Source organism: Stegastes partitus, unplaced genomic scaffold (assembly GCF_000690725.1).
Source record: "Stegastes partitus isolate 25-593 unplaced genomic scaffold, Stegastes_partitus-1.0.2 Scaffold557, whole genome shotgun sequence".
NCBI lineage: Eukaryota > Metazoa > Chordata > Actinopteri > Pomacentridae > Stegastes > Stegastes partitus.
Genome location: NW_007578288.1, coordinates 216,940 through 229,022, shown reverse-complemented (window position 1 = coordinate 229,022; position 12,083 = coordinate 216,940). Strand labels below are relative to the sequence as shown.

At 41.5% G+C, this 12,083-nt stretch overlaps 1 protein-coding gene across 1 annotated transcript in view; it reads left to right on the top strand.

Annotated features, from left to right (window-relative positions):
- kcnh7 (potassium voltage-gated channel subfamily H member 7) overlaps positions 1 to 9,326 on the top strand; it is a 42,448-nt gene extending 33,122 nt beyond the window's left edge. The window contains exons 9-15 of the mRNA XM_008288401.1: positions 365 to 617; positions 2,726 to 2,931; positions 3,082 to 3,169; positions 3,337 to 3,498; positions 5,025 to 5,181; positions 7,627 to 7,807; positions 8,880 to 9,326. Coding sequence (XP_008286623.1) covers positions 365 to 617; positions 2,726 to 2,931; positions 3,082 to 3,169; positions 3,337 to 3,498; positions 5,025 to 5,181; positions 7,627 to 7,807; positions 8,880 to 9,176 — 1,344 coding nt within the window. The 3' untranslated portion in view covers positions 9,177 to 9,326. The remainder of the gene's footprint in view (positions 1 to 364; positions 618 to 2,725; positions 2,932 to 3,081; positions 3,170 to 3,336; positions 3,499 to 5,024; positions 5,182 to 7,626; positions 7,808 to 8,879) is intronic.
- The last annotated feature ends 2,757 nt before the right edge of the window (positions 9,327 to 12,083 follow it).

Sequence of the window (12,083 nt, the reverse complement as noted above, 5' to 3'; positions counted from 1 at the left end):
CCAACATAACGCTCATTTGCATCAAATAAACAATCAAGCTTCAAATTGATGGTGTGGTCCTTGCTAGTGAAATATGATTTATGACTACATCAGCCATCAATTAAGAAACGTAATGTGATGTTTGTGGCCCTGACTGTGTTTAATGGATCTATTATTCCATAGCATGTTTGTTTTTATACCACATGTCGAAATCTCTGTGCTGTTTTCAGGCCTAACTGTAAACTATCTTTACAAAAGTATATTGGTTTTAACACTTTTGCTGCATCCAGCCTCCACAGGGGAGCATGATTATGAAATGCATCTCTTTGAGAATATCAAACTTACATTTTGAGCATTTTACTCACATGTTTTCTCTGCATCACAGGTGTTAAAAGGCTTTCCTGACTGCCTGCAGGCAGATATTTGCCTTCACCTCAACAGAAATCTTCTGCACAACTGCAAAGCCTTTCAAGGAGCCACCAAAGGCTGCTTGAGGGCTTTGGCCATGCGCTTCAAAACCACTCACGCGCCTCCTGGAGACACTCTGGTCCACGGCGGTGACGTGCTCACTGCCCTCTACTTTCTGTCCCGTGGCTCAATTGAGATCTTGAAAGACGATATAGTGGTAGCGATCCTGGGTAAATACAATCCTCTTGTTGATTACGTTACTGCTGTGTCGCGACATCCAGGGGTTAATTCTTTAGTTAATCTGATACGGCGTCTCAATTGCATTAAGTAACCAAGGTGTGGGGTGCTAAGCTAATTGAGAGACTGTGATGCAGTCGTATAGGAAAAGTCAAGCACTTTGAGTCAAGACAGATTGTTTTTGTTTGACCTTTTTGCCAGCGTCTGTCATTAGTATTGTGGATGTTGTGGCAGTCTCTGTTGCACATAAAACCTCCATCTCCACCAAGATAAGCCATCAACTGTAAAAGTCAGCCTCCCCTCCCTATTGTAAGGAAGATCTCTCAACTTATTGTGTGTTGAATGTCAGCATCAGACAAGCTAAAAAAGCCTTTTCCCACAATTTTTGATCAAGTCTCACTTTGGAAAAGTAAAAAGTGATTCGAGTCCATATTTTTTTAACTCCTTCATTTTATGAGTCTGGTTATAGGCAACGAGTGAGCATCAAAACTATGCTGATATCCACATGGAACTCAAAACACATTGTTGTTTTGGCCATACAGGGGATGAAATATGTAAGTCTGTGTTAAAATTGTTTAAATAAATGGAACACATAGAATGTGTCTCCATGTGGGTTTCCACCTTTGGCTTTCTGTGGAAGTAGTGGGGTGTTTCTGTGACAGGTTGGAGACTGTGACATTAAGTGGCTCCATGAAAGGTTGCCTGGCTCTTTGAAAGAGCACGGTGAAATATCTGCCATGTGTTTGACAGCGCTGGTAAATGAGTTAAAGCTGCAAAATGAGGATTATTTTTTTTAAAAAGAGGCTGTAAAAGGCAACTAAAGGCTAAAACACCTGCCGGCTCCAAATTTGAAATTGTTCTTCGCTCTTGTGCTATAATGACAATAAATACTCATTATTTCTTATTAGAGTAATGAGTATTTATCTTTTTCTTCATGGGTGAACCGCTACCAGGTGCTACAGGCCAAAGCCCTGGATTAAATTTACCATTATTCATGAGATGAATGCTCTCCAAAGCTGCACCTGACAGAATGAGGTTTAAGCTTAGCAAAAGTTGCTGCATCACACGAAACGCATTATTAACAAACACGCCGGAAGAGTCGCTCATCTCATAGATCCGCCCATTTGTACAAACACAATGCTCCATCAGCAGCATTTTTGCTCCGCTTCGTTTGTGGACTCTTTGTATATTTCCTAGTCTTTCTCTCACCTACATGGCCGTGGTCAGCCCCTCAGTGCTGAAACATTTGTCTCTTGTAATGATATTGACTCCAACAACGCTGGTAGCATTGTTCCGCAAGTGAAGAATTAGTCTCTTACACTAATGACCATCTAAATCCTTGTGGTGAGAGCTGCATGTGGGGGAGAGATACGCTACTCTGTGTGAGGCTTTCCTCTGCGGTAGAAAGGTGTCCAGTGCATGCTGTGAGAGGAACACTGGCAGCCAACGTATCATATCTCTTCCTCCTGAACCCCTGCTTACACTGCTGGCATTTAGTGAACCCCCTCACCAACAAAGGGATTTTTCATGATGGCCTTTAAACCAGCCCTCTAAGTCCCTTTTGCAAAAATGGACCCTTATTTCAGCAGAGGAATCTTTTTTTTATTCCCCCAGTTTGAAAAAATTTTACGACTTTATGGAAGTTTGCCGAAGAACTGTCTTCATTATGTGGTCGCCATTATCAACACAAATATCCTGCTTTGAAGCACTCAGCAAGTAAAGTGTGTCAATCACAATCAAACGCTGCTTCTCCCCCCCCTTCCTCACATCAAAGTTGCTTTGAGTTACTAGTTATTCCTCAGCATAAATAATGGATCAAAGATAGAAAGACAACTGACGCACAGGCCTTGGGAGAACATCCACACAGAGAGGAAAGGCTGTTTGATTTTCATTATCCACCAAAACAAACATGTCTGCTGCCCTTTAGTGGAAGCCGGGGAGTATTTAGATAAGTCCCCACAGACAAGACAACACAAATTCTTCTCAATAATACGCATGGCTACTTTTAGAAGCCACTGCAGGTAAAATCAATACTTTTTTCCCAGTTGCTAATTAGGCTGTTGAGATGATGCATTGTCTGTGTGTGTGTGTGTGTCACCAGGAAAAAATGACATATTTGGAGAGATGATCCATCTATTTGCCAAGCCTGGAAAGTCCAATGCTGATGTGCGAGCTCTAAGTTACTGTGACCTGAGCACCATCCAGAGAGAAGATCTGCTGGAGGTGCTGGACATGTACCCGGAGTTTGCAGACTGCTTCTTTAATAACCTGGAGCTTACCTTCAACCTCAGAGATGAGCCTGCCAAGGTAGATAATATGAAAATAATCATCTGGGACCTACGAGTATCCACGTTGTCATTTGTCAAAATTCCATTAGATTCTATTAATTTTAAGCAATCTAGAATTAATTAGCTTTTTACCACTTTTTCATTAACTAACTGATTCTAATTTTCGCAGCCCTCCAGTGTCCAAGGCGGCGATTCAGACGACGAGGGCAATAAAAGTATAAAAAGAAGAATTTCTTTCACTTCAGATCTATCTAAAGGTCAGTAGAAACTAATCAACAGTGCATCAGTACAGCCTTATTCAGCTCGCTTTGTGGCTGCAAATGTATTCTTTGTTATTGTTCGGTGAGTGGTGCCGACTCAGAACACCTATTCTCTGAGGAATATAGTGTTATTCCACCGACTCCTGTTGATTGCCGTTCTGCAGGGGAAAACAAGGAAGTGGGAAAAGACATTCAAAGGGAGAGAGAGTCTAACTCGTGCCTAAAGAGAAGTTCAGTCGTCCTGGGTCCCTCTTCGCTCAACGTCCCGGCCCTAGACTCAGATCTTATTGTCAGAGACAGCATGGACAGAAGACCATCCTTTGAAGGTAACAGACAATGTTTTACAGCGGACTGTAGGTATCACGAGAACCCGATGGTTACAGTTATTATGAGAAGAACTTGAGGTTATGGTTACTGGGTCATGCAGGACAAAAGGGTCACAGCAGCAGTGGGAAGCCAGTGAGGGATCATGTCCTTGACACTTCAATGGGCATGGTTATGGAGGGGGTTGAGGTCTTCCCTGACTTCCAAGGCTGGTTTGAGCACAAATTTATCAGTTTAAATCCTTGTCTTTTACCACAATGCCGCACAGCAGATTATAACACTGCGAGATACGATGCTACATCTCTGGAAAGTAATCAAACTGCTTTGGCTCGCCATCGCAACATTCACAAAGTCAATACTTATCCCATTACCAAGTAATATGTTTGATGTGCCAATGTGGTAGTCTCATTGAAATGAATGAGGAGGCTGTTTTTTCTTGTAGTGCTAATGTTATCCTGAACACATTAGTAGGAGTGAAAAGGATGGAAGTGTGGAGGCATAAGCTCGTCCAAATTAGTGAGACAAAAAAAAAAAAAAGGGAAATACAACGGCTGTCTTGAATCAGAAGAAAATACCTTAATATAATCACCATCCGATTATTGTAAACAGTCTGTAAAAGTTGAACAGTAAAACTTTCACTAAGTTTTTACTGCAGGGCTACTGCAGTTCATGGCTTCATATCTTTTCAGTGTTTTTGTGCCCATCAGGTACATTTCAACGCTAGCCAATCAACTGACCTATTTTTCCACAACAGAGATGTGACTGAGATGCAGAGAAACATTGAGGAGAGATGAGACTGAAAATATGGCGTCATCCTGTATAAACAGGGCCAAGCTTTGAAGACGTGCATCTTCAGTCATAAAGAATAAACTGTGCAGCATCTCTTATGGTGTTCTGGTACGCATCGATCTGCAGCCTTAGTTGGTCCAATAAAATCAGAAAAGTGCTGATTCCAAATCCAGAGTGTCTTTGGAGACTGGCTCAAAGAGCTAACATACACTACAATAACTTACCATCCACTTACCCTAGCTGAGCACCCAATCTGAAAGTCCGAGGGTTTCCTAAGGACATCGCATATTCCTTTGATAAGACTCACTATCCAGAACAACACATTAGAGAATGGAAAGGAAAACTAAGCTAAGTGCGAGACAGAATCTATACTTGATCTATACGAGTCAACACGCTCAAAGTCCTTCTGCACAGACTGCTCCGCGAGATAGTTTAATCACAGAACCAACCATCTCTCTGTAAAAACAACAAAAGAGGATCAACACATATCACTGGACAGCAGGCGGAATACTACCGTGTGCCCAGCAGAGATAACAGCGGGGTTAGTTTGCAGCAAAACACTGCAATAATAACTCTCCTGGTACCGATGGTTGATAAATTACAACAAAGAGCCTACACGCAGCTTTCTTGTAAAGATTAATTACGGTCTATTTTAGTGGGGGGCTTTTTTGTGTAGTGATGACGTTGTACTGACCCACATTGTAGGATGTAAAGCATGCGTGTTGGTTTGGTTCTCCAGATCTGTGCTGTGATAAATGGGCCTGTAAGAAGCCTACAGACTACCTGGATGAGTCAGCACAGTTCCAGGACCTGAGAGAGGATGATAATTCTGCCAGCGAACTCACATACGGGGAGGTGGAACAACGCTTAGGTCAGCTTCAAGAGCATTTAAACAGGTACGTGGCTTTAAAGTCAGCATACAGACGCTTGATTTTCATTTTACTGCCTTAAACTGTGAATTAGCCCAGAATGTGAACTTTGCCAGGTTTTGCACCTGCATGATTTAGAGTGTTTTGTTTTGTTTTTTTTGTCCCTATTTTTCATAGTGCTGCAAACAAGCTGTTTGCACATAGTGGAACAGTTTAGCACAGGGGTGTCCTGTCCTGGTCCTCGAGGGCCACAATCCTGCACGTTTTAGATGCTTCCCTCTTCCAACACACCTGATTCAACCAATCAGGATCGTTATCAGGCTTCTGCAGAGCTTGATGACGAGCTGATTATTTGAATCAGGTGTGTTGGAAGAGGGAAGCATCTACAACATGCAGGACTGTGGCCCTCGAGGACCAGGATTGGACACCCCTGGTTTAGCAGACTTACCTGCAGGCTGTATCTAATAATAGTGGATATTATCTGGCCTCTCTCGGGCTATGTGCAGGACAACTGTAATTGAAACAATTGTGATAACAATAAAGCAAATAATAGAAAATATAAAATGGCATGAAGCATTTTTTTTTTTGCACGAGTACTTTTGCTTTTGACACATTTTGCACAGATTTTCAGTATTTTTTGTGTTTTTTATAGATGAGTTTGAGCTTTTCTTTACTCTGTAATTCTACTCAAAGCAACAGCAGCTGAGTTGCAGTGAAAGATTTTGAAGATACGTGCATGTGGTAACGTCAGAGGCACAAAAAAAGTAAACCTAATTTCTGCACCTGTACTAAAGTGTAAAAGTTTAAAGGGACAGAATGTAATCTGAAGTTGAAGGACTGTACGAAAGTAAACCGCCCTCACCAAAGCACAGGAGAGGTATCTTTGAACCAGTACCTTACTTCAACTACAGCTCAAATACACCTTTTCATACATAATTGAGTGAAGCAGGAAATCTGCGTTGCCAGAATGAGTCTGACTGACCTGGTTGGTTGGGCGGAGTAAAACCTGATATTTGCTGACTCGACTGAGGCAGCAAAAACCTCAAATCCTTTTTTTTTTTTTTATAGAGTCTGTTCTTTAAAGTTGACTCATGTGTACTTCTTTTGATAAATTACTCAAGATGTCTTCTGCAGCCAGACTACCGGACATTTGTGGTCATATTCCAAGAAAGTAATACAGATAAAGATGTGATTATTCTTATTCACCTATCAGCACATTTCCACCTAATTGTTCTTATTACTTTCACTTAATGATCATGGAATGTTTTTTTTTTTGTTTGTTTTTTTAATTGTCACCTCCCACACTGATAAAAAGTAAGCTACACAGAATGTGCATGAGTAGGTGGAGGACTAACTAGCTGGCAGGAGCTGCTGGAGTGGGAGGGTGGGTCTACTGGAAGCAGGATTTTCCACCGTAGAACTGAAGCAGATCAAACTTGAACTGGTGCGGAAGTCGGTGCTGTATTTCAAAGTAGTGCTCAAAAAAACTCACGACTGAGAATAAAGTGTGTCTCATGTTATAATGAGAGAAGCAACACATCATGAGCCACTTTCTAACAACCAACTTATACTGAATAATAAATATAAGCGCGCTACCTTCCCCCAAATTTTCCACATTTTATTCTCGTTACTTTCTGTGATGGAAAAGCTCATTGGCCGTCGTTTCGGCAACACATCTGCAGCCAGCAGCCACCTGAAACAGACCCACAAATGAACAGCAGGTGGTATTTTTAGCTGGAATTATCACAGAGGAAGAGAGATGGCATCAGGGTGCCTGAAATACTGGGCTAGCTCATTTTATTAAGCACAAATAAGACACTTTATCCACTGTACCTTATCTGACCTTGTTTTTTTTCCCCCCCTAATGCCGCCTGGCTGCAGGATGAGCAGCACTTCTCTCATTTATGTGCTTTTGTGTTTTGACTGGTCTTTAAACATATGACAGGCAAATGTGTTTTTAGCAGTGGCCAAGAAAAATATAAGTTTGCTGCTTATCTCTCATCCTATATAACCTCAAGTATAAAAAGACTCTCAGTGTTCGTATATATTAGATAGGATGGAGGTAATTAAAAGGTTATTCAGCATTACCCAATTTGCCCTAAATATAGAGCTTGGATGAAAACTCGTCATAATTAGATTGGCCAAACAAGTATAATGCAGTCATTTCCACAATAAACGCTGAAGTCACACCTCCCACACAAAGCTCATTATCGCTCCTAGCAGGAGTAGTGTCTTTTGTCTACTACTCTGACAGAATGTGTTTCCACACCTTCGCCATCTCTTCATTTGTCCACTGCTGAGGAGCAGAAGCTCCATCTAGTGCTCAGCGAAGTACAACAGAGTGTGTCTTCAGCCATTATCACACTCAGCCAGTATCACACTTGTCAGAATTAAGCGTTCATCTCATCTTACAGTGTGCCCGCGCCTTTGTCCTTCTCACTCACTTTTTTTGGGGGGGTGTTCTTTTTTTAGGCTGGAGTCTCAGCTGATATCAGACATTCAGACCATCCTGCAGCTGCTGCAGAGACAGCCGACTCTGGGACCTCCTGCCTACAGCACTGTGACTGCCAGTCCAGACTATCACAGACCTGCTGTGAAGGTTCAGCCAGCTGCTCTGACTGCAAGCCATTTTTTCAGCCATACAGCAACTCAAGTAAGGATGTTGATTCAGTTTGCTACAAAGGGAGCCTGGCTCTTTTTCACATATGTACACGGAGAATTGCGTTGCATCACGTTGAGACCCATAGGCTTGTTTTTGCTTTTTTTTTGTACTACTGAATAGAATTTTACACCCCAAAAAAATTAAATATTCTGGTAACTAGAGTGCCAAAAAATGTAAAATAACAGAAAATGGTCATCTAAATAAAAGAGATGATGTGGGTTTTTTAAATAACGGATAATTATATGTGTAGAAACAATTAAATGACCGATCTCTCATTTAATAAGCTAATCTATTTAAAGTTAAGACATATATTTCCAGTAATAAACTTACATTTAGTAGTTTGTATTAATGCAGTTATGTCTTCTGGTACATATAAAGCCACATAATTAATACTAAAAAAAAAACTGGTGAACAGAATGAAACAGTAAATAGATACAGAGGGTGAATAAATTAACTTGATTCACAAAAAAAACAAACATTCTTTTTTTCAAATCTGGCAGTTAGGGTGCCAAAAAAAAGTAAAATAACAAAAGAAAATAATCTAAATAAAAGTGCTAATTAAAAAATAGTTAGGATATGTTTTCTTGCTTTCATTTTATATGACATCATGTGTATTTTATTTTATTTCTTTAACTTAAGTAACATATATTTGTATGTGTAAAAACTATTTAATAACCCATCTCTCATTTAATAAGCAAATCTATGTAATATTATACATTTTTAGTTAATTTTCACCCATTGTGTCTCAGTTTAGAAATATATTTTCAGCACTAAACTTAAGTTCAACAGTTTCATCTATACAAATAAAAGAGGAAAATTGCTTTGATAAAAACTACTTTCATAAAAAGATGTATTAACATTGTGTGGATATTCAGAGTTTTTTCTGTTATTTCACAATAGGTATGCAAATTCAATCTATTTTGTAATTACACTGATGTTTTTGTGTATTTCAATAACATGGGGGGATCTATAAGAAATAAAAAGCAAAAATTCAGTGTGCATACAAATCAATTTCCTGCAGTGCAGACAACTCAGTGTTTACTTTGTGAAACTCTTCCTTCAGGGCCCTAACAGTAAAGCGGAGAGCACCGTTCAGGAACCCAAAGACTCTCTTACGAGCTTGGCCAATGTGAATGCACCCGTCAAGGACAGCCTTACTGCACTGCTTGTACAGAGACACACGGAGTCACAACAACAGCAGCAGCAACAGATCACAGGGCAGCAACAGTCAGCATTGATCCTTCTTCCAACTGAAACTTCTTCCCCCTCTTCTTCTTCCTTGGCGTCACCTTCTGACTCCAACCTCAACACCACGGGATTCCACAGACCTGTCTCAGACCCAGAGTTTCCAAGGCCATAAACCTTTCAGCAGCACTGTATTCTGATATCGGGGTTGTAATGCTGTAATTACTAAGTAGCAGTTGTTTTTTTTTTTCTTTTTTGAGATTTTTTTTTTTTATCAGCATGCTGGCACAGACATCTGTATTGTTAATTTGCAGTGGCTTGGTAATAGAAATAAGGTGTTCTTTCATTGTGCATGTGGATAAAACACTGTCTTTTGCAGTAAACAGGGAAATAAGAATCCGTTTCCTGCAGTTGCCAGTGTATTAGCAATGGTGACATATTTTCACAGTAGCTCTATCAAAACAGCATTGAATCTATAATCATCATCATCACTCATTCAGTCTAAAAACGCAGATGCCCAGCGATGAACCTACTCAACCCAGTGGAGATTACTGCCCCTATATGAGGACAGCACTTCCTCGGTCACTTAGTCTGCAGCTTTTTAACTAAATTCTAGTTAATCTGCAGGGATGCTGGTTAAAGCACTCCACCTGGTTGTGATAGAAGCAGCACTACAGCATCCAAACAACTTTCTATTTCACCAAGGCTTTGCACTCTAATGGGCTCTGCATTTCTTCCTGTGACTCAGCTGCAGCTTTTTATGTTCCCACGCAGTTGGTGGCACCGGCGCGGGCCACCAGACTTGGGTCAGCCGGAGTGAACTCGGCGTGACCCCCTCTGTCATGAAACCTGGCACTGTCAGAGACGAGCACCAGTGTACCACTCTACAGCACATTCACAGCTTCACTCCTGAACAGGAAACAAAGGCCCCGGTGATGTTGACAGTCAGAGACAGAGAGGTGTGTCCCATCCGCCGCCATCACTCACTAAGCAAGAAGAGCTGACAGACCTACCTCACACCAGACAGGTTCCAATGACCAGCACTCCAGACATCAGTGCATCACAACAAACAGCTTTCTTTCTCGTGTCAGCTGCAGAGCCGTGGACAGACCGGGTCCTCGGCTACCAGGCCACGACCACCAGAACTCGCCAGTCTGTGCAGAAACCCACCATATGACTCCAGTCAGCTGCTCCTCAGTTAAAGGATCTGTGGGAGATGAGCATTGTTGATGAGTGTCCAGGTAGATACTGAGCAAGTCCAGGCTGGAAACCAATCCTTTTTTTTTGTTCTGGCATGAGGAGAGGTGAGGGTGGCAGCAGCAACACATAGGCAGTCTCACAACCTCCAGAACATGGGTCAGAAAAAAAGACAAAATAGGTCAGCTGATAGACAAGGTGACAGTCACAAGCCACCAAACCTCCACTACCAGTACTCCTGTGCAGAAAGCAAGAGAGAGACAGAGAGAGAGGGGCGATGTAAGGCCACAGACATCGGTCACCTTCCCACATAGGGCCAGGACAAATGTACTGCCAAGGAAATTTATGTCCACCAACTGATAGGATCTTGAAATGTTTATAGACAAGCATTTGCCAACAGCTCTGTCAAGCCTCTTCTAACTCTTTCATGCTTGTAGTCTGAAGGGGGAAAGGTTGTCTCTCCAAACGCTGAGTGTCAGCAGAGAGCAGCTCCTGTTTTACTCACTGCCAAAGTGCAACGCGATTGATCACTCTCACTACACTGCGGAGTAGCAGGCGAGGAGAGATGGACGCTTCGACTAAAGATTGTAAATGCTGGACGGGCGCAGCACATCGCTGTTACCGAGGCGGGCTGGCAGCTGGTGAGCGAAGATATGTTTGTTCAAGCAGCTGACCGGTGCAGCCTGTGACTGGGAAACAATAATGGGAGCCAAAAGCAGGGTCCTGAGCTGCTTTGTGTCCTTATTGCCACTGTGCAAGTGCGAGCACCTGAAGTATGAAGAACTTTGACGTGACGGGAAAACGATGTTGCTGAAGTTGTTGTATAGCACCGACAACGCAGTGGAAACACATACTGTGAATTTCCTCCGCTGGGACTGAAGATCTCGCGTGATACTGGCCACATGGATACAACCACTGATGAACCTGGTTATTGATGTCAGAGCCTGTTTAGAGCCTAAAGCCTGTGTGGGATACATTTACTCATTCTTGCATTTAGAGGGCCTGAACCTGCATACGAACAGACTATATGACATTTTCTTCTGCAGCTATTAGTGTAATACAGCATTATTACAAAAGGTGTGACAAGTTTTCTTACTTTTAGTTGTATGCCTGTCTTCTCTGAAGTGTGACTCAGGGGTTATGGACAATTGCACTGCAATATACAGTACAGTATCAAGTATACTATAGTTTTCTTCTTTAAACAATGTGCATTATTTAAGCAGTCACTGATGTGCACCTCCTGCACCACTGAAGCCAACAGAACACACCATACATGTTTGTCGGGGCAAATATCTTAACATGCAGTTGCTGTTATTTATCCCGGAACTTGGACCTCTTGATGAGCAAGTATGGTGTCGGCATTTTTACAAAGCAGTGCATGTTTTTTTTTTTATACTTAAATATATATATATACTGTTATGCACTGCTTATCAGCCCAAAGTAGCACATTACAATGTAAAATGATGTCAGCATACTGGTCTCTTTTAGGATGTATGGAGAGGATGCGTTAAGGGGGAGAGAGAAGGGGGAGTCGGGGGGGAGGCAAGAAAAGCTAGTACTTGCGCATTAACGGGCCCCAGAGAGGGTCTTGTGCCTATACAACCAATCCAAATGCTAAGTCAGCATCTTTTATTTATAACTAACCATCCATCAATGAATTATATTGTTTCCCTATGCTGTTTTTTTTTTTTTTTTGGCAATATACATTAAAGGTAAAAGTGTTGTTAGAGAGTTGTAGAAAATACATTACATTGCCAGATATAATATATATATATTTGTTTTTTTTAACTTATTAAATTATATGAAATTCTATAGAAAAACAGACAGTACAGTGCATATGCTTGTTTTGAAGCTGTGGGAGCAATAAATGAAAACACACAGTTAC